The sequence below is a fragment of the Lolium rigidum genome, chromosome 2, assembly GCF_022539505.1.
Source record: "Lolium rigidum isolate FL_2022 chromosome 2, APGP_CSIRO_Lrig_0.1, whole genome shotgun sequence".
NCBI lineage: Eukaryota > Viridiplantae > Streptophyta > Magnoliopsida > Poales > Poaceae > Lolium > Lolium rigidum.
Genome location: NC_061509.1, coordinates 173,378,338 through 173,401,975, shown reverse-complemented (window position 1 = coordinate 173,401,975; position 23,638 = coordinate 173,378,338). Strand labels below are relative to the sequence as shown.

The 23,638-nt window shown below is 45.1% G+C and overlaps 1 protein-coding gene across 1 annotated transcript; it reads left to right on the top strand.

Moving 5' to 3' along the window:
* The first annotated feature begins 15,654 nt into the window (after window positions 1-15,654).
* On the top strand, window positions 15,655-19,261 carry LOC124690309 (probable LRR receptor-like serine/threonine-protein kinase At3g47570). Its single transcript, XM_047223706.1, has 3 exons — window positions 15,655-15,835; window positions 16,142-18,767; window positions 18,861-19,261. Exons 2-3 carry the CDS (start codon window positions 16,148-16,150, stop codon window positions 19,259-19,261), a joined length of 3,021 nt encoding a protein of 1,006 aa, XP_047079662.1. The 5' UTR covers window positions 15,655-15,835; window positions 16,142-16,147.
* The last annotated feature ends 4,377 nt before the right edge of the window (window positions 19,262-23,638 follow it).

Below are 23,638 nucleotides of genomic sequence, written 5' to 3'. Positions count from 1 at the left end.
TTGTCAGTCATGCTCTAAAGCGATCAATATGTTACATTTAAAAAATATTGGGAACAATACTGATAAAAATATTGTGGGGTTTTAGCTTCTTTTTGTAATAAATGGTTCCTGGGGTTTTTTCTTGGTTTTGAGTTTGTTAGCATGCTTACACTTAAATTTTAGATTTGGAGCTTTTCCCAGATGCACACAAATATAGTCTATGAAGCTTGAAAAGGGGTCATCTTTTAGGATGCTGCAGAGAGTTAATGCTTTGATTCTGAATTTTCTCAAATATATACGTGTTGTGGCTGTGCAGGTAGATTAATTAAATACTTTCAAATGGAGAATTGGAGAATGGAGATGAAAAGATAACATGGGGTGTATTATTTTCTAAGTTTTTTGGATACCATTGGAGAATTTCTTACCATATTTTTGTTGCTCTGTTTTACTGGGAAGGAGCATGCATTTATCTCTTTTTTACTGGAAAGGAGTGTGCATTTCTCTCCGTTTTACTGGTAAGGTGCATCCTCCAGGTTTGGCATAGTAGTTCAGTTTTTATATTTGTGCCTGCAAAATATATAGTGTAAATCACTATAAGCTTCTCCCGTTGTTTTAGATATAACATTCAGAAATGGTGCCACATGAACTGTAAAAAATTCAGAATATAAATTTCTATATTGTATTTCTGTCTACCTCTGCTGCAGACATTGATGGTTTTGATGGGTTGCATTGCCTGATGCTTTTTCATTCTTTTGCATACAAATAAGGGTTGTTATTACCTACTGTTTGTATGGCACCTCAATTCGTCTGATCTGCCTTGGTCATATGGCACCGCAAAATGACGAGTACATTCTATCCGTCATATACATCATTCTGTTGGAGAGAAGCCCCAGACCAGGTCCTAAGAGCAAGCAGTTAGCAGTGTATAGGTTGTTGACTATACAGTTAGTTTGTTGTAAGACATGTTGTATTAAATGAAGATTTACAGTGTTTCACTTATCGGATAATTTTCATTTGATTTCTACAGATGCTTAATATAGTATTTCACAAACTGTTTAAGGTGGTCGGAGTCAAGTTAAGCCACAAAATATTCCTCTATTTTCATGAATGTATATAAGCGTGTGCTACTTTATTTGAGATTTTGTTTGTTTTATCCTAATTTCATTCTATCCACTTCGCTCTGTAAAACCTAAAAGAATGTATTAATATTTTCTCACTTGATTTTTAGCGTTGTTATACAAACTTTAAACTCATGCGAATTCCACGGGATCGTGCGCCAAGACGCACATCAAAATCTTGATGTATCTTTTCTTTTGGCATGTCATGTGTTCTGTTGTTATGACTATTACTTCTGCTATTTTACGAGGGGATATTAGCGCAGTGGGTAGCGGGATGCTGAACTTGCTAGCCAGAGGAATGAAGTAGACACTTACTTTTTATTGCACCATTATATTTACAGCATAGGTCCTTATTAGCTATTGTGTGTATAATGCTACTTCATACTTTAGACATTTAAGACAGCAGCTTTCAGCACTTTGTAGCTGACGGACAATGGAGCAAGGATGTGCGTCTCTGCATTCCTCAAGTAGTTGTCGATGCTGCTCATGCTGACATATGAAGCCAGTTATTTGCAGAGGTGGTACATTTTATGGTGCTTTTCATTTAACATACTCTGCATAATTTAAGTTCTATTCCAGATATGCATTAGTTTAGCAAAGTTGATGGCCTATTCCGTGTAAGTGGTGTTCTTACCCTGTTTAGTACATCGCAGATTGCAAATGAAGAAATTGTATCCGTTGATGGATACGAGAGGCAGTTAGGAAAGCAACACAAAGTCTAAATTTGAAAAAGGAGGCTGCTATGACCATCTTCAATAAAGCAGTATGCCTCTTCCTTAAAAAACTATGCAAGCTCAAATATTTGTTTTTTGCTGCTGCTGCAGTTGTTCTACTACCTACAAAAAATCAAATAATCCAGAGAAATAAAGTAATCATTTTGTTTACAAGCTGTACATCTATACTGACTTCTTTTATTTCAAAATGAGGCTTCTATTTTGTACTCTATTTTCTGAATGGTATTGTAGTTTTTTACGAGTTTCCTGGATTTTCTTCGTAGTAGCACCATTTAAGGTGTTATGATGCATTCATACCCTTACATCATGCTTGCCGTTTCTTCATAACTCACATGGCAACAACAGGTTGATATCCGGAATTCTTATTTTCTTATAACTACGTATTTAACTTGGCTTGTCATTTGGTGGTGCTTACACAATGGTGGCATGCCTATTGATTCAAGAGTTCATGTGATTAGACAAAAAAAAATATGTAGATTGGAGACAAATTTCTATATCTCGATTGAATAATCCATGGTGAACAGATTTATACGTATATTAGATTAGCGATAAAATCTTCAGAATGGTACCTTCTTCCTGCTGATGTTAATTTTCTGCATTACCAATTCAAGTGACAGGTACGCATTCTCAGAGAACAAAAGCAACTGGGGGAATCACATTGAGCATGTAAAAAAAAATGAAAAGGTTAATTTCCTTCGCCACAAATGTCTACCTCTTTCGTATTGCGACACACACTTTTTTTTTAAGAATTTGTACTCAGCTTGCCCTTTTCGTCTAATCATTTACTTGCTACCACAAGTTGCTTTCTATTTTTCTTATGAACTATATCTTTCAGATAATAATAAGGACGGATGAACACTCATGTGCATTACTTCTGTATAATCTAAAGGTTCTGTTAGGCAGTGGTGATGAGATATTTGATTTAGGTGCAAGTTTTCATCTTTTATTAGATAAATGCTCTCTCTGTCATATCACTGAGCTTCATAGAAGGGCAAGTGCGTCATAATTGGTTGTTTTGTGCATATAAATCAAATGTTTCCTGTTTGCACACTGACCTGCCGGGTTGTTTGTGTAAAGGGGGTCAACTACCTCGTGCTTGCCCCAATTCTTTGTTGCAAGAAACTAATCTGAGAAGTCATTTTGTTTGTAGTGTAGTTCATCTGTTTAACTGGTGGCCTAAGGTACTACTTGGTCAGAAAAGCTAATTTCCAATCTTATTGGATGATTGCCCAGTTATATGAATCCAATTTGGAAACATGTATACTGTTCTGTAGTGTTTACGTAGTTGCTTAGCTCATGGTTCTTCTTTAGTATTGCTTCCTGCGTTTCTTTTCTATTATATGGCTGCGGGAAATAACATGCAAAGATCAGTGGTTTGAAGTTTGATCATGTATCCACCTAAAAACAGATTAAAACAAAGTCATGCAATAGTTACAATATATTTCTTTCTTTCTTATACTTATAGCTGAAATAATGTTCAGTGGCCATTGCCTAACTTTTTAGGTAGCTGAGGGAATCAATATCAGGTCTTCTTTATCGAACGAGCCGTGGACAAAGAACTACAATAGGCTGAACTCGAGGCTGGTTTCAATGGCGTTTGGTCGCCGATGTTTCTTCAGTGCAAGTACCTGCATATTGTGGTCAACAATAGGTCTATCTATACATTTGGCAATTCTGAGTGTACAAGTTGAAGAAGTTCAATCTATATGTACTGGACTTTAATACTTGTGTTTCTTCATCAGTATTCGCATCACCAATGAAAGCATCCTTTAATAATAGGTCAGGAGCGATGAGATTTCACAAATGCTTGTGTTTCTTTCATCAGTATTCGCATCACCAATGAAGGCATCCATTAATAATAAGTGTATACTTCGAATCTAGATGTATGATGCCCGTTTCTAATTGTTGTCTTTCTGTATATCTTATGTTCAGGTTTTTGGTGGCTGTATTGTCTTTAATCTACCTCTGTTGTTGTCTTCAGTTAGTGTGTGTTGTCTAATTTGGATCTGAATGTCTAATGTGTGATATGTATTGTCTTCCTTGTTTAGGATAGACAGACGTATAAAAAGTTAGCTTTTTTTGCTTCCTGTTTTTATGCTATTTTCCATTGCTACTGAAACTATATGTGATGACATGCCTACGGTACAGCTCAGCTGAATGAAATGGTTTCTGACGGTTGTGGTCCGGGTTTTCAAACTACCAATTTGACCTGTTATGATAGCAATGAACAATTTAACCTGAATGAGCAAACTGACTGCAAGTTTCGAAGTGTTATAGCTGGTTGAGACAGAGGGAGAACCCTCTGACTTTATCACTTTGATTTCTTCAGCACAACAATTTTCATAAAATCTTTGCAAGCGATCCAACAAGATAGGGAAGAAAATGGAACCTCAAGGGGCCGTAGTTCCGTGCTTCCCTATCTTCCTGCACGCTCATGCTGACACCGCCAACACACACCTGGGCTCCAGCATGCAGAGCTGCTTCACCCCAGCCCGGATACCGGCCTCGCCTGCAAAATGCATCGCGAGGTAGCTGCAGAGAATCTGATTTTGGCACCGCTGCAGTGGCGGCACCGGCGTCCATGAACGATCGAGTAGAGATGATGTTGCTGTTATCACCCGATTTTGGCCAAATCAGGAGATGGGCCGTAAGTGAAGATGGGCTTTGAAGATTACACGTGGAGCATCTTTGGAGCGGCCTCGAGCGAAGAGTTTGGGCTTAACTGCCTATATATCTGTAATATATTAGATCGCATTGTGTTTAGAATTAACAGATAGAGTCTGGCCCGTGCACGGCTAGGTGCACGCCTCAATTAGAAAGTCCCTTGGACTATAAATATGTATCTAGGGTTATCGAGAAAGGAGGACAATCACGTTCACAACAAACACAAATCAGGCGCATCGCCACCCCTTCCTTCGAGGGTTTCTTCCGGGTAAGCATCATGCTGCCTAGATCGCATCTCGCGATCTAGGCGATACACGTTTATTCGTCTACCTTGTGCTGCTCGTGCTGAAGCGTTGTTGATGGCGAGCAGCACTACTTATCATTAGGTGTTTAGGGGCTTGCATTGATGCTTTCTCGTGCATATCTGCGTGGCAATGCCGTCCCTCGACACCTAGCTGCCCTTACACCTATCCGGGTGTAAGGGCAGCATCTTGCTTGTTCGTTACTTAGTAGATCCGATATGTTATAGTTGCTCCTTGTTCCGCAAGGATTAGTTTAATATCTGCATAGTTAGGCCTTATGCTGGGGTCGGACGATCCGATAGTGCGTTAGGTGTTGTTTACCGTTCCTACAAGGGATGTTCCGGGAATTAATGTAATGTTGGTTTTTAGGCCTCTTGTAGGGGTAGTTTGCATCATCTTCCGTATCTGCTAGGCCCGACTACGCGTAGGACGTTCCGGTTATGCGGTGAAAACCCTAAACTGTCGTAGATCGTTTCAGCTTTGTTTTGATCAAGCAGGATCCCCATGTCATTGCAAATCCAACGTGAACCATGGGGCGATCGGCTCTTTGAGCCGATCCACAGGGCAACCTGAGAGCCGATAGGGCTCGCATTTAATGTTTACGTGTCTACCATGCGAGGAACAATCGAAGCAGTCTAACACCTTCCCGATCGGGTCTAGGTCGGTGGCACGCCCTAGCAACCGCCGGGACGTGGCTGGAAGACTTGCGGGACGACGCGAGGTGCCAGGGTCCACTAAGCGGCCTTGGGAGCCTCCCGGCTCTTCGTGTTGCTTAACCATTGCCCGCCGGTGGGTTTTGGCAAGTAACACATTCTGGCACGCCCGGTGGGACAATCTCTGCAACATCCACGTCAACACCGACAACCGAGATGGCAGAGGAACAGATCACATACGAGGATCTCCCTGCGGAACATAAGAAGAAGTACGATGAGCTGAAGGCCATCGTTGAAGCCGAACTCATCGGCTCCTTTGAGAAGACCCGTTCGCACGGCATCAGGTTCAAAGGATTCACACCACAAGGCGTCCTCGAAGGGTTGGATCTGTCTCTCCCTTCAGAGGAACGTACCGCAGCCCTCGCGACAGGAAATCAACTACGTGGTGGCTCACTCGCTGCATCGGCATTCGAGAGCCCGGTAAATACTTTGGAGCGCGTTGCGCTCCATGTGGTGCAAGAGATCATGGAGCGTCGGTACTCCCCTTCGGGACCTGTTCTAGGGACTCACCAGGGAGAGGTGCAACTCCACACCCAGGCCACCATTGCCGTACGCGATGGCAGCTCCACAGCAACAAGGTTCACCGGCATACGTTGTCTACAAGGTTGGAGGTGATCCGGGCGACTATCAGTTCTTATATGACCCGCCCAAGGAGATCCCGCACGGATACGTGTGCACGTTTGTACCGGACTGCAACAACTGGACGCAGGCGATCCAGGCTCCAACATGAGGGATTGCCGGAGCAGGAGCAATTGTTCGGCGGAGAGGGACGGCCGCAGCAGCGGGGAGTTTGGGAGCGGATGCCGAGAAACAGGCGTGGCTAGCCAAGTATGCCACTGCACCAGTCCATGAAAGCTCAGCTGCTACTACCTCCACCGCGGATCAGATCAGTGCGGTCCTGAGAGACCAGTTCGGCATCCTGCCGAAGAAGAAGATAATCGGCTATTCCAAGCCGTACCCCAATGAGTTTGACCTGATCCCACTACCACCTAAGTACCGGCTCCCGGACTTCACCAAATTCGGTGGGTCAGAAGGATCTAGATCAATCGAGCACGTGAGCCGATACTTGGCCCGAGTTGGGCATGGTTTCGAGCATCGGATCAGCTACGGGTGAGGTTCTTTTCGCAATCCCTCACCGGTCCAGCTTTTGGATGGTACACCTCGTTGCAGCCAAATTCGAGTGCGATCATGGAAGCAGCTAGAGGAACGAGTTTCACACACAATATCATTCGAAGCTACTGAAGGCGGCATTGCCGAACTAGCACAGGTTCGGCAAAGGCGAGGAGAGGCAGTGTCTGAGTACATTCAGCGTTTCAGAACTATCAAGAACCGATGTTATTCGGTTTATTTATCTGAGAAAGAAGCAGTCGAGCTGGCCGTGGCAGGCCTTGCAGCGTCATTAAAAGATATGACGTTCCAAGTGGAGTACAACTCGCTGGCGCACATGGTCCAGAGACTGACCTTATATGAACAGCGCCATCCAGAACTGTACCAAGACAAGTTCAAGCGCGCGATAAGCCTGGTCAATACTGATGAAGATGAATATTCTGCGGAAGATCGTGAAGTCGCAGTAGCTGAATGGACTCGGACGGCGCATACTGTGTCCCGCAAATGGGTGAATCCACCAGGGCCTCCAAGAGGATTTGACTTTGATGTGAGCAAAGCCGAGCAGATTTTCGATCCGCTATCGAAAGAGAAACGATTGAAGCTACCTGAAGGCCACAAGATCCCTACGGCACAAGAGATGAACAAAAGGCCATACTGCAAATGGCACCATACGTTCACGCACACCACCAACGACTGCAAAGTATTGCGCGCACAAATTCAGATGGCGATAGAATCCGGCCGATTAACTTTCGGACAGTTTGCCATGAAGGTAGACATGCGTCCGTTTCCTAACGTCAACATGGTGGACCTGAGCCACTCCATAAGGGAGCCAGGGTTCTCTTTTGATGTCAATATGGCAGGGCTTGTGAGCCACTCCCGTGGCAAAGACAAAGCAGAGAGCAGCCACTCTCGTGGCAAAGATAAAGAGGAGGCCGTTCCACGCGACCGGCCCCAGGATGATGATAGACGGTACCTAACCGAGGAGGAGGTGAGAAGCATACGGTATCAACGCCCACTCTCCGTGCATCTCCTCAACAAATATGAGCAGCAGTACGACCGACGTCGGCGCTACGACGAAGACGATGAAAGATATCGTCGGTCTGATGCAGAAGACAGGAGGTATCGTCAGCATGACAGAAACAACGACGGGTACGAACGTCGCGCTAGAGGGAGGTCAAGGGAGCAAGACAACATGGATAAGCACTGGGACTGTCCTTTCTTCAAACATTGCTGGGACTCCGGAATGAGCCGATTGCCAACAATCGAGAATTGCCCAGAATGCAAACAGCAAAGGAGGAGGACAAATGAAGTGTCAGTGTTCGAGCGTCTAGGGCCTCTCCCACCTCATAATAAACGAGCTGAGTCATCTCAAGAAGAAGACTTTGAGGAGTCAGATGGAGAAGAAGATAGGTATCACCGACCAAGGTGGTGCCCTGATGGACTCAGCCATTCTCAGAAGCGTAGAGTGCAGCGGCTGCGAAACCTGGAAGAAGCCGAGGCACAGTACCTGTACACGTTGAGGAAGGTGCGGCCCGATCTGGCCGTGAAAATCCAACAAACATTGGAGACGAAGGCGCGCCCGCCAAAGAAAGTATGGCGCCCCAAACAGACGAAAGCCGATGCACAGGCATCGGCTGGTGCCGATGCAGAGACATCGGCTGACACAAACATGGTGTTCATACTCCCGTCGGAGTTTCGCGCTCCAAACGACGAAGAAGTATCAGTGGCCCAATTCGACTGCGGTCCACGACCAGTTATCTTTGAGAAGCCACGAGATAGAAGCTACAGGCATTTGAAAGCCCTATACCTGAGGGGTTACATCAATGGGCAGCCTGTCAGCAAGATGTTGGTTGACACCGGAGCGGCAGTCAACATTATGCCGTATTCCATGCTACGACGTTTGGGGCACTCCGGTGATGATCCGATCAAGACCAACGTCACATTAAGCGACTTCAACGGCCAGGCGTCAGAAGCGAAAGGTGTTCTGAATGTAGAGCTTACTGTAGGCTGGAAAACCATACCTACCGCGTTCTTCATCATCGACAGCAAAAGCAATTACGCCGTGCTATTAGGAAGGGATTGGATTCATGCTAACTGTTGCATTCCATCTACAATGCACCAATGCATCATACAGTGGGATGGAGATGAAGTGGAAGTCGTTCAGGCAGATGACTCAATCGAGATATCGTTAGCTGCCATGAGTGTATGGGAAGCAGATAACCAAGAGCCGCTCTCTGGAATCAGTTTAGAGGGCTGTGAGCGCATCGAAGCTTCGAAAAATGGGGTAAGGCTGGTTTTATCCACCGGCCTGACAGAGTAGTAACGTCCAAGACATTGGACGTACGTGGCAAGGCCGATCCCTGAGATCGGCCCTCAAAAAAAATGAAAGGCAAAGGATCTCATCTCCAGCATGTCACGTAGCTACAGTGGAAAACCAAGAAGTGCTAAATCTTCACGAAGCATTGCAATGAAAAGGGAGGCCGATTCCCGCAATCGGCCAAAATTATCCTCGACATACGTTTTGTCTGTGTTCAGCATTGACCCAACAGATGCCTGAAGAGCCGATACCATCAAATACTTGACAGAATCGGCTCGGGGGGCACATAGATGGATGAGACACGAGGATACGAAGCTTGAAGGGGCTGCCAAATACCCAGCAGCTCAAGATTTAAAAAATGGAAAACTCCAAAAATTTTGGGCACAGCCGATGCGTAGACATCGACTAAAGAATTAAAAGCCGATTCACAAAAAGGCCTGATGAAGTAGTCTGCAAGTTACATGGCGAGGCTCTACTCTGCGAGGACCTCTAACTGTTTGGTGACTCAGATCTTCTCTGCGAGGACCTCCAGCTTCGTTTGCAAGTCTTCAAGTGCAGCGGTGCTAGCAGAAGCGTCAGTTTGGGCGCCCGGAACTGCCCTTTTTCCTCGTGGAAGCTACTGACATTTGTCTATCGGCTAGGGCAAGCTTGAAGGATCACAACCTTGACCATAGGGCTTGACCAAGGTGACGATTTCAACATTCTCACTAGAGGCTGCATCGTTGAACTGAAGGAGATCGGGGGGCATACACGGAGAAGGTACAAGGCGTACAAGGCGTACAAGACCACGAAAATGTACCCAGGTGAGCCGATTCAGGAATCAACCGGCTGATAAAAAAATCGAAAATGCAGAAAATTTCAGCACAGCCGATGCTTGGACATCGACTCTAGTACGATTACTCGAGATCTACCAGCTGCGTGTTCAAGACGCTAATTTCGACCAAGTCGGTTTTCAGTGCAGCTGTGAAGTCTTCTGCTTCCTTGAAGGAATGAACAATGAGCCGATTTTGGTGCCTGGATCTTCTCTTCGAGGACTTCCAACCCTTTGCGCCGGTTCAGCAGTACTGTCAGAAGCATCAGTTAAGCTGTTGGTGTTTCGTCTACAATATCGGCTTTCAGCGGAGGGAAGGTAATCAATGGGGGCAAGTTTGGCTGTTTCTGTATAGTGACTGCCTCAAATTACCTGCAAAGCCCTTTGTTTGATCTGCGCATCTTCACCGCTAGTCTCGCCTTGACTGAGGCTTGGGGGGCAGCTGGTCTGGTAGATGTTCTGTTTTAGAAGCCGATTGAGATGTCATCGGCTGATCCTTCGTCGCAGCCTCCTTCGAATGGTGAACTCTTGAGGATCACTGGACCTGGTGGGAGGAATTTAAGGGCTTTCTTGAAGACTTCACATTATCTACTAGGTCTCAAAGTCGTCAGTTGAGGAATGGAAGGATGGATTACGTAAGACCGATGCGTTGACATCGGCTCATTAAGCATTGGTTAAGTGGAATCGGCAAAATCAGTTGAGGGAGAATCGGCTAAATCAATTTGAAGAAAATCAACAAAGTCAAATTAGAGGAAATTCTTCATTGATAATCAGATTTCTTGCATGGAAGAGCTGGTTGCCCTCAAAAGGAGGAATCTATCCATCTCCATTGATTAAAAAGGGGATTTCTTACAAGAAGAAGCTGATTGCTCAACAGAAGGGGAACAGATTGCTGTTGCTAGTCTTATGCTAGTAAATCCCTACTCTAAGGGTTGTTGCCGTCTTCGTCGTCGCTAGGGTAGCTGCCGTCATTGCTACTGTCGACGAATTCCTCGTCGCTGCTACTGTGACCTTCAGCGGAGGCCTCTTCCTCTTCATCATCGTCCTCCTCATCGGACCAGGCCCAGCCGCGGATGCGCTTTGGCGGCGGCTCATCAGAGGAGGTGTCGTCCTCTGGTTCCTTCTTCGTGTCGGAGGAGATGTCTTCGTCTTCGTCGTCCTCTTCTTCTTCTTCTTCTTTGGTGGAGGAAGTGAATTTACCCCGGAAGAGAGGGTCGTCGTCGTCGCTCTCCGCCTCCAGTTCTCCGTCAATCAGGAATCGGAGGTCATCTTCCCCGTCAGTCAGGGGCATGTCGCCATCCGACCAGACGAGGTCCTCGGGTCGACCCTCTGGTACGAAGTCGAAGTCGAACTCTTGCTCGTCCCAATGCTTGGGAGCGCGCCTATTGTACGCTTCCATCTGGCTGACCTCTGGCTCCAGCTCACTCGAGGAAGAGGGTTGAGAGGAGGAAGAGGAGGACATGGTTGCAGAGGAGGAGGGTTTTTCGGCCGATGGCTGGTTTGGAGCAGGAGGATGAAGAAGTGAACTGTTCGATGCGGTTAAATAAAAGGAAATATATTGGGGATTCAATGCTCGAACAGTTTCCAAGGATGTAGGGCCAAAACTGTCAAATCGTGCAGAAAGGTTGAGAAGGCAAGGCATCATGATGAAGAATACTGCGACGGTTCTGCTCTGCCACGACATGACCCCTCGAAGGAAAAACAGATGGTTTTGAAATTATCATTACCAAAACCAGGGGGGCATGTGTTATCACCCGATTTTGGCCAAATCAGGAGATGGGCCGTAAGTGAAGATGGGCTTTGAAGATTACACGTGGAGCATCTTTGGAGCGGCCTCGCGCGAAGAGTTTGGGCTTAACTGCCTATATATCTATAATACATTAGATCGCATTGTGTTTAGAATTAACAGATAGAGTCTGGCCCTTGCACGGCTAGGTGCACGCCTCAATTAGAAAGTCCCTTGGACTATAAATATGTATCTAGGGTTATCGAGAAAGGAGGACAATCACGTTCACAACAAACACAAATCAGGCGCATCGCCACCCCTTCCTTCGAGGGTTTCTTCCGGGTAAGCATCATGCTGCCTAGATCGCATCTCGCGATCTAGGCAGTATACGTTTATTCGTCTACCTTGTGCTGCTCGTGCTGAAGCGTTGTTGATGGCGAGCAGCACTACTTATCATTAGGTGTTTAGGGGCTTGCATTGATGCTTTCTCGTGCATATCTGCGTGGCAATGCCGTCCCTCGACACCTAGCTGCCCTTACACCTATCCGGGTGTAAGGGCAACATCTTGCTTGTTCGTTACTTAGTAGATCCGATCTGTTATAGTTGCTCCTTGTTCCGCAAGGATTAGTTTAATATCTGCATAGTTAGGCCTTATGCTGGGGTCGGACGATCCGGTAGTGCGTTAGGTGTTGTTTACCGTTCCTACAAGGGATGTTCCGGGAATTAACATAATGTTGGTTTTTAGGCCTCTTGTAGGGGTAGTTTGCATCATCTTCCGTATCTGCTAGGCCCGACTACGCGTAGGACGTTCCGGTTATGCGGTGAAAACCCTAAACTGTCGTAGATCATTTCAGCTTTGTTTTGATCAAGCAGGATCCACATGTCATTGCAAATCCAACGTGAACCATGGGGCGATCGGCTCTTTGAGCCGATCCACAGGGCAACCTGAGAGCCGATAGGGCTCGCATTTAATGTTTACGTGTCTACCATGCAGGAACAATCGAAGCAGTCTAACACCTTCCTGATCGGGTCTAGGTCAGGTGGCACGCCCTAGCAACCGCCAGGACGTGGCTGGAAGACTTGCGGGACGACGCGAGGTGCCAGGGTCCACTAAGCGGCCTTGGGAGCCTCCCGGCTCTTCGTGTTGCTTAACCATTGCCCGCCGGTGGGTTTTGGCATGTAACAGTTGCCTGGTGACCCCGTAGCCGACCGCCACGAACAACTCACACTATTTTTCTTTCCTCGATTGCTCAAAAAAAAATTGTTCATCTTTACCTCGAGTCATCTAGACAAGTTGTTGCTATAATTAGCTACCTACATGTGGCCATGTGGGCTGCACCTGCTGCCGTGAAACCTCTGAAAAGCCTTGACAAAGGCCGGAGCATATGTATGTCGGAGTATTTTGTTTACTAATTCATCAGTTTAAGACATATCTATAATGTAGGCTACATATCATTGATTTAAATGGATACCTAGCATAGTGTTTTATTATCCGTTTATACCAATACAAAAGACAGCAGACAAGATGCGACCCAAAATCTAAGAGTTTTGGTAGTAGGACCTGGTTGTTCTCTCAGCCTGCTATATAACATTATCTACAATAATGTTCACCGCCGCTAAACATGTTGTGGTTTAATTCGAATTTCACGGGATCGTGCGCCAAGGCGCACGTTTAAATCTAGTTTAGTTAATGACAGATATCAGAGCAAATGACTAACGCTCTCTAATAAGACAATGGTGCATTAAAACCAAGTGAGATAAAATTAAACATTGTGGAAATTAACACCAACTGTCTGCTCCAGCTAGTGCTTCAAAACACTCCCTGCAAAGTGAATAAAATCAACTGATGTTACATTTGTGTGGAGATCGCCAATCAAAGTTGATCTCCGCCTCCTACTCTATCGTTCTGGCTGTTGTTACTCGATACACAGCACCATCTGGCCAAAAGTTGATTGAGATTAGGCTCTGAAGTCTGAACCCGGACTATCACGTGATCCTTTATTCAGATAAAAGAACTTGGCGGGCTGCAACGTTCTTCCGCTCCGGCCTCCAGCCCTTCTCCATCCTGGCGCGCCGACAGTAGTTGCCACCGGCGCATGATTATTTTGGTGTGTCGTCAGCGTATTTTGCAGCTATATGCGTTTTTCTAATAGTGAGTATTTTTTAAAAATAGGGTGGTACCATTGTGAAACTTTCATTTGGTGGTTGCTTCATAAATCACCCCGTTTTTGGGACGGGAATCGGAAAATGGAAAATAGCTTTTTGTGCGACAAAAACGAAGCTTTCTCCTGCAACAATGTTAACCATCCCAAGATGCACATGTGTGCATAATATGCGCATATTATCACAAACTATGCCACGATTATAGCCATAACATTGGTCGTTCGGCCTGAAAGCCACGAAACATTGAACATGATAGCTTATTTCTAGATAGGTTTTTTGACATATTTACAATATTACAAGTTTGATACTTTTCTAAGATAGATCTTATTTTTCTACAAATGTTGATACATTATTTTCGCGGCGGCGGTGGCGGCGCCCCATCCTTCGAACGACGAGGGGAGGAGAGGGTTTCCGCGGCGACGTTCCATGGGAGGTGATGAGGCGCCGGTGGAGGAAGCCGTGCGGCACAGCTGCTTGGCTGGGGCCTGATGCTCTTCGTCGGTACCCATGGAGGATTGGGTGGAGCGGTGGCGGCCTCCGCCCCCGTTGACGGTTCTGCTACGGTATGCATGATCCGCGCCGCCGTCCTCTTCCTTAGTGATCCGGCAGGAGGGACTGACGGCGTGGGAGCTGCTGGTCTTGCTTTGTTTTGGTGGCGGTCCTCGAGTTTCTCGCAAGCGAAGATGAAGATCCGCCGAAGGTCAGTTTGCGTTGATCTGACTGGAGTGATGAATTCTGAAAAGCACCGCTGGCGAATGAAACAGTGCATCTTTTGTTTGGAGTTTGCTGGATCAGGTGTTATTCGATCGCGCGCACCCATGTTTTTAATCCGACCGTTTGGTTCCAGAGGAAGCGGCGCGAAGCTCTATTCTATGTTGACATCAAGTGACTTTTTGGTTCATAGTGAAGTCAGAAGAAGGAATATCAGGAAGACCAGATTGGTGGATTGGCTAAAGAAGGTTCGAGTCTCCGTGACGCTAAGGGACTTGCTTGACGTTTCGGGCTCTGCAGCAGTGGTATGCAAGTGGGAACGACATCACATGTGAAGTTCAAAGTCTTATCTTTCAGGGTGAAAACCTAAGGTCTAGACTTAACTGGTTGTGCGTGACAATGATCTTGTTAGAGACATTGTTTTGAGAGAGGGGACTATCTTCAGGGTGAAAACCAAAGACCTTTGGTCAGTCGATGACGGTGCTGGTGCACTGTTCCCTTCTTGGATGCGTCACTTTTGGAGAGTCTGTATTTCAGGTATTGTCACGGTGGTGGTTATATTGTTGTTACTAGGTATGGAATGCTGTAGCGGGACTTTTATTTTTTTAGTTTTCTTTTTTTGGCTGTGTGCATCCGTACTGCCACTAGGGTGGAGCGTTGTTGCAGAGCCTAGGTGTAATTGATATCTTTTAATATTAATATATTTCCTTTATTGAAAAAAATTCAAGCCTTCCGTAAAAAGTATATACGAAAACCAAAAGACACGGCGCAAGCGTTTAAGCGCTTTTTTTTTATTCTAGCAGACATAATACTTTGGTCTAATTTAGGACTTCCAATGGGACTGTAATCTTCGTGGAAGCAACGGCACTTGTAGCTGACACTATCGTCTATATCGAAAAGATACACGTTTACTTGACCCACTAATGCATCCAACGAAACCGAGAAACGGACGATGTCCACGCAATATGTTCTGAAAGCACATCCATCACAAAAGAACCGAACCAAGCTCGATTGGAAAAATTGAGAACCAGAGACCAGTAAACCGCTCCACATGCTGGTGTTTGTCAGCATCGAAACAGCTCGAGATAGGTCGTACATCATTGCAAAAGATCTATGTCGGTTTCTGGTTGAAATGTATGTATCTGGACAAGCCGTAGACCTGTGGGATTCGATGCTGCACACGCCGCAACAACCTTGTCCAGCTCAAACAGCGACATCGGCGGTTGGTCACGAGCGGTGAAAAGTAGCGGTTACTGGAATGGTTGACGGAGTTCAGGTCTTCGCTGCAGACGCGGTCAAGTTAAGATAAGACGTGAGAATTTTCAGATGAGGTGCAAGTGTGTGGATGTGAGGCTGCTGTAATTGTGTTTTTAAACCCCTGGGGCCTCAGCCAGCTGAGCATCCAACAATCATATCCACACTCCACAGCTCACGCATCCAGCACTGGGACCAGTAAAGGCTGCCGGGTTGAGCGCTCCGGCCGAGCAACGGTATGTTCCTCTCATCTCCATGTTACCGGTCGAGCAGTAGTACTAGTACCTTAACATCATTACATATTGCGAATGAAATCTGAACATTTTACAAAACTTATTACTCTGCTAAAATAAATCTTATGCTTATAATGTTAATTAGTACTATCTCTAAATTCACATAATGTCAAAGCTGTTAGCAAACATTTGCGCAGATCAATGTCAAATTGCTGAACATCTATGTCCGTAAGCCTGTCGTACTTCAACATACTTAGAGCCATGCCTCCGCTGCACAAAACAACAATGTTTATGATTTATATTTTGCAGGTGACAATGGCCTCAACGCGTCCCAAGCGACCAGGAAAACTCAGCATGCTTATATTATTGGGATTATTCCTTCTCTTTTTTGGTACTATCAAGATCAATTGCGCAACTCTCCCTGGTAACAGCACAGATGTGCTCTGGCTCCAAGCTTTCAGAAATGAAATCAGTTCTGCTCCATCTGGATGGTTCAATTCTTGGAACTCCAGCTCCAACCACTGCCTGTGGCCGGGAGTCAGATGCAGCCAATTACATCCAGGCCGTGTGGTGGCGCTGGAACTCTCTGGGTTTAACCTTGTTGGTTCCATCAGCTCCTCCATTGGGAACTTAACGTTCCTTAGAACACTGAACCTATCCAAAAATAGTTTCTCTGGCCAGTTCCCTCCTCTTAAGCATCTACAAAAACTTCAAGTCCTTGATCTGAGTATGAACCAGTTGCATGATATTATCCCAGATGCAATTGCCAACTGTTCCAAATTAAGGATAATAAACCTCGCCACAAACTGCCTAGTAGGTGAAATTCCTCCACAAATAGGCGTCCTCTCCAACCTCTCTGTTTTACGTCTTTCTTATAATAATCTCACTGGAGTCATCCCTCCGACCCTCGGCAACATCACTACCATAGAATGGCTTGGCCTTTCCTACAATAATTTAACTGGAAGTATTCCTGATGAGCTCGGGAAACTGACAAATGTAGGGAGGTTGGCCCTAGGAGGAAATAGGTTGTCAGGTGTATTCCCACAAAGTCTCTTCAATCTTTCCAATTCCCTTGAATTGCTAGGCTTGGAGTTCAATATGCTAAGCAAGGAACTGCCATCCACCATAGGAGACAGTCTACCAAATCTTCGAGAGCTTTATTTGAATAGCAACATGTTTGAAGGCCAAATACCAAATTCACTAGGAAATGTTTCAGGACTGGGAAGGTTAGAATTGGGAAGCAACAATTTAGCTGGCGAAATTCCAAGCTCTCTAGGAAAACTCTATAACTTGTATTATTTAAACCTTGAGCATAACAATCTTGAAGCTAGTGGCAGCCGTAGCTGGGAATTCGTTAATGCATTAACAAACTGTCCTAGTCTCGAAAAGCTGTTTCTTACTGGAAATCAGCTTCGTGGAGCTATACCGGATACAGTAGGTGACTTATCCCCTGGCCTGAAGAACCTTTATCTTGGTGGAAACATGCTTTCAGGCACGGTTCCCCCAAGTATAGGGAGACTTGGTAGCTTATTTTATCTAGGACTTGAGTATAATAATTTAACTGGTACAATTGACGAATGGATTGGGAACCTAACAAAATTACAAGCTCTTAATCTCCAAGTAAACAGCTTCACTGGCCCATTACCACCATCTCTTGGCCAGCTTACTGGGTTGACAGAGCTCAATCTAGGAAATAATAAATTTGAAGGATCTATACCACCAACCTTAGGGAACATCCAACGTCTCTCCGTGTTGAATATTACTTGCAACAATCTTCAGGGTAACATACCTATTCAGGTTGGCAGCCTTACAACACTCGTCACCCTAGATCTTTCATCAAACAAACTTACTGGGGAAATTCCTGAAACTTTGGCCAAATGTCAAGCCATACTTGCTATACAAATGGCCCAAAACTTTCTAGTAGGAACAATTCCAATATCTTTTGGCTCGCTACAAGGCTTGATTCTGCTAAATATTTCCCATAACAACTTGTCGGGAGCCCTTCCAGCTGTTTTAAATGGTCTAAATAAGCTAAGCGTGCTAGATCTTTCATACAATAATCTTGAAGGAGAAATACCAGGAGATGGAGTATTCGAAGATGCTGGAGTTGTGTTGCTCCAAGGTAACTTGGGGCTCTGCGGTGGGCCATTGGAACTTCGTATGCCCCCATGTGCAGCTGTTTCTTTGAGGAAGAAAGTAGGATATTACTTGATCAGAGTGCTGATCCCAGTATTCGGCTTCATGTCGCTCGCATTGTTGCTCTACTTTGTACTCCTTGTGAAGAAGATGCCAAATAGAGAATGCCTACCAATGCCTTCTTTTGGTGAAAACTTTCTTAAAGTTTCTTACAAGGATCTAGCCGAAGCAACATCGGATTTCTCAGAATCAGAGCTCATTGGAAGAGGAAGCTATGGTACAGTATATAGAGGAAAGTTGAAGGAAACTAAAATGGAGGTGGCTATTAAGGTGTTTGACCTTGATATGCGAGGGGCAGAGAAAAGTTTCTTGTCAGAATGTGAAGCACTGAGAAGCATCCAGCACCGAAATCTGCTTCCTATCATAACAGCGTGTTCAACAGTGGATTATATGGGCCGTGTTTTTAAAGCTTTACTTTATGAGTATATACCTAATGGGAACCTAGACACATGGCTACATCGTAAAGGGGATGGGAAATCTCCTAAATATTTAGGCTTCACTCAGAGATTAAGCCTGGCTGTTAATATAGCTGATGCATTGGACTACTTACACCATGATTGCGGAAGGCCCACTATCCATTGTGACGTAAAGCCTAGCAATATTCTTCTAGATGATGATATGTGTGCTCTATTGGGTGACTTCGGTATTGCAAGCTTTTATATGGATCCTGTTTCCACATCCACCGGCTCAACCAGTTCATCGGTAGGTGTGAAGGGGACCATAGGATACATTGCTCCAGGTATATTTTCAATCTATACATTCCATTTCAGTTTGTTACTCTGCTTCGGAAAGAGAATACTGATCGATACATGTGTGACTCTTCAATCTTCAGAGTACGCAGGAGGTGCCCGCCACGCATCAACTTCTGATGATGTTTATAGTTTTGGGATAGTACTTCTAGAGATGATGACTGGCAAGAGACCAACAGATCCTATGTTCAAGGACGGAATTAACATTGTCAACTTTGTGGATAGCAAATTCCCACACGAAATATATCACGTCATTGATAAACATCTTACAGAAGAATGCAAGGACTTCGCCCACGCAAAGACGGTATCAGAGAATGAGTTCTATAATTGCTTGGTATCTTTGCTCCAAGTAGCACTTTCGTCGACCCATTCACTACCAAGTGAGCGAGGGAACATGAAAGGAATAGCCAGCAAGATGCATGCAATCAACACGTCATATGTTGGATTGAAAGCAAAAAAACATGCTTCATTGGAGTTGCTCTGACAACAAATGCCGTATCTTATAGGCAATGCAATGTACCTGTTGTCTTGCAGTAGCCCATGTGTGTTTCTCTCTGTTAAAAGACTTGTATCAGCTGAGTTAGTGAGGCGAATAAGAAAAAACGAAAAGAAAAAAGAGGCCGAGTGTTGTGTCCGGTCTCGCAAATTCGTTTGTATCTAATTGTGTTCTTCGCAGGCGTGTGTTAGCTGATTAGCTCGTGTTGCCCAGGTAAGAAATTACCAGCAAGTTTTCTCCTGTTGAACGCGCGTGTATTTGTCTATTTGAGCGGGGGCGTACGAGCTGGGTATTAAGAAAACAACCTTTCTTCTAATATATTTGTAACATCCCAATTTTAAAATTTTCAAACATCATGCATGGCATTCATACGCATCATGTCATCATTGCATTTATAGGGAAAACCCAAAATTCAAATCCTATTTCAAAACCCCGAACCCCAAAATGGCAATATAGCCACATAGGCATGTATGCCAATTTTTGTTTTAGAAAATATTTTATTTTGTTTCAAAAGTGGTTACAAAGTGATGGCCTTTTTACAAGGAATCCATCGATATCTCATTTATATTTTTTCGATTATTTTTGAGTGCTCAAATGCACATTCAATTAAAAGAGAGAATAGAAAAAAAAGAGAAACACAAAAAAAAGAGGAAAGGGCCGACCAAAAACTGGGCCGACCCAGTCAGCCAGGCCAGGCCCCCGCACGCGCCCCACCCCTTCGTCCCCAACCGCCGCTTGCCCCGCTCCTCCCCACGACACGCACGCACACACGCGCAGGCACGCAGAGGCCCCCGGCCACCTCGCCTCTCCATCCTCCCCACACTTCCCCGCGCCTCCCCCAACCGTCTGAGGCCGCCCCCATATAGCACCCGGCCTCCTCTCTCAATTCCCCTGCTCTCCCTCTCAAACACGCCCCCAGGCTGCCCAGATTCCTCGCCGGAGTCGCCGCTCGGCCGCCGCCTCCATCCGCCGCCCGCCGCCGCCACGGGCCGGGCCAAGCCGCGCCGCGGCCACCATAGGAACGGCGGCGAAGCCCTTCTCCCCGTCCACCACCTCGCCGCCGCCGGAGACCGCTGCAACGCCGCCGGCGAGAGCCACCCGCGCCGCCGGCCAACTCCACCACCAGCGCCGCCACGTCACTGCCACGTCGCCGCCTCATCATCGCCACCTCAGCTGCCAACTCTGCGCCACATAGGTCCACCTTCCTTCTCTTTTATTTCTTTTCCTTTTCTGTAAACAGATCTTGGCCGCACGTTTAAAATAAATCCAACGTCCCTGAGTAGCGATCCGCGACGAAGAGGTATCGACCAGTAGCAGCACGCCACATGTCTTGGCACCACCCTAAGTTTCGTTTAAACAAGAATCTGATAGCCCGCGCTTTGTAAAATTCATATACAGAGATCGGTAGCTCCAAAAATCACAAATTATATACCGTTGGAATCCTAACAATATAAGCGACATTATGGAACAATAAAATGTGAACTTTCGGGAGTTTGAAAATCATGCATATTTAAATGCCTAATCGGAGTACCTTACCCGTAAAATGAGATCTACATATCATTTTCAAGTGATTCTTTTTTGCATATGCTTGCAAATGGAACCCTCTGACCAGTAGCACAAAAACCATCATTTGTCTACTGTACCAAAACACCTTTTACAATTAATGGTAGTTGCCCTTCGCTAGTGCGACATAGTCGGTTCGCAATAATCCAACCAACCGTAAAACTTGACCATGGCATCATGCATATAGTGACAACCAGAGAACAATAAATGAAGTGCACTTGTGTAAATTTCATATGCATCTCATGTCTATATTTGTGCATTTGTGTCTTGCATTGTGCTTATGGTGCAATGTTATCGGATTGTAGATTGTGATTGTGCCGACTGCAACGGTTGTGCTTGTGAAGATTGTGCCAACTCTCCACCTTATCCAGGCAAGTGACACACACCAAAAGTCCCAGTTATAATTTTGCACTGTAGTATTTTTATAGTAGACATGTCTAGGGTATATGCTTTGCTATGCAATCCTAGTAGTCTAGCTACCCCTACTTGAATTCTTTGTCGCCATTAAATTTAGTTGTTGCTCAGCTATGCTATAAATGATTTTGATAGTGAGTTATGGAAAAACAACTAAGTTTAATGATTTACCTGGGTGGAATTGGTATTGCTCGGGTTATGTTGAGTGGTTCCCTGGGGTCATGTCGTCGAACCTCTGAACCGCCAGGTGTATCGCACTTCTGGACGGCCACCCAGGAACAAAGAGATAATAGACAACCTTGCTCATTAGCTTTCCGTACAGCCACATGCCAATATGGGCTATGGCTTGATGGAGTATGTTGTGAGAACCCGGATCCTACGTGACAGATGATGTAGGGGATTGTAGGTTGGTACGGGTCCGTAGAGAATGGTGCAGGGGATTACTTCGGAAAAGTCTTGTCCTAGTCAACATCTGTCCATTTGAGCAAAATGTGCATCATGGAAGAAGAGCAGACTAGGTCATGTGGGTAAATTTGTACAACCTCTGCAGAGTGTCAAAACTAAGTACTTAGCCGTGTCCCCGGTTACGGACAATTTGAGCGAACTGACAAGGATCCTGTTCAAAGATCTCCTCATCCCAATTTCTTAAATAAAACTTGATGGGTGAACAGGGATATGTCAATTGGTGCAAGTGACTATCGGCTAGCAGGTCCCGTGCCATGTCTATGGTCTGGGTCTGCAGGGGTAGGTCGCCCAAACCAAGTTGATCAGATGGAATAGGAAGGCTCACTGATGTCTATCGGTGGTGTCTAGGTTCATTGATGTCTATCAATGGTACCTCTTAATTAGTATGAAAGAAAATGATTTCTCAAATGATAGCATAAAATTGGCTTTATGCAAATATGTCTGAGCTCTACCAGCCAAATGATCACGTATGTGTTAGGTTGCCATTTGAGTCCACCATAGTGTCATCTTGCCAATACAATTCCAAATGTATTGACCTTCGGGCTGTAACGTTTTATGTTGCAGGTTACTTCTCTAGCTGAAGATGTTTGTTTAGGTTCACGAGTCTTTGCCCAACATGTCTGCCTGTGGCTTCATGAAGGAAGATGGCTCCATGCTTTAAGATTTCCTTGCTGCTTTAAACTCTGAATTTGTGCTAGCTCGAGAGCTATGCAACTTGTATCGAACTATTTTATTTTCCGCTGGATCTTAGGTTGTAATGAAGACCTTTGCTACTTGGTATTTCATCTTAAACTGTGTGTGCTAGCAGTTCGATCCAGGGACTAGCACGGTTGCACAGAGACTCTCACTTTTTCAGGTGAGGTCACCACAGATGGTATCAGAGCACTGTGTTGCCCTTAGGTTCGTGAACCCTAGGTTTGGATTAAAAATAGGAAGACCTTAGGATGAAATTCCATATTATCTATCTAATCCATTTTTCTATTGAAAAGAAATGTTTGCAAATTGGTTTCCTTGTATTCTCACCTATTTCATCTTTAAAACAAATCTTCATCCTTTAGACGTACAATCGTTGAAGACCTCAAGGAAGTGGAAGAGAAGCTTGAAGCACCCAAGATGGAAATAGAGTATACCACCACTTTCTCTCCTTTATCAGACCAACGATATCTTAAAAACGCATTGATCATACCAAATTGTGGTATGACCATACTAGTTTGTTAGTGTTTAATTTTTTTTCTTTCTTGTGTGATTTTATGGATTGTTTATTGTGTGACTTGTTTGTGCATGGGTAGGAAATTTTATTCCCTAGATCTGTCTATCTTGTTTCTCATCTATGCTAAACAACCACAAATGCCGCCAAGACGTGATCCAACCCAAGCTGGTAATTTTGGAATCCCAAGGTGTGGATGTAATCCCAGGCATGGATTGGATGACCACTTATGGAGGCATAATAGATTGTGCAAAGAGATCAATTACACTCACAACCCCAGAAATGAAGAGGATTCGTTTCAAATCAACCTTTGAGCTTAAAGGTAGTAAGGTCAACTCTCTTAAGGGGGTTAGCATAGAGACTGTGCTCATTGTGAGAGAATACCCCGGATGTGTTCCCGGAAGAGTTGCCAGGATTGCCACCTGATAGGGATGTTGAGTTTCTCATTGAACTTTTGCCCGGTACTGGACCCATAGCCAAGAGACCATACAAAATGGATGTTGATGAACTAAAGGAACTCAAGAAGCAGCTTAAGGAGCAAATTGAGAAAGGATTTATTCGACCTAGTTCATCATCTTGGGGAGCACCTATACTTTTTGTTGAGAAGAAAGACTCTAGCAAAAGATTGGTGATGGACTACCGTTCGTTGAATGAGATGACGATTAAAAACAAGTACCCATTGCCCAACATCAATGACTTGTTCGACCAATTGAAGG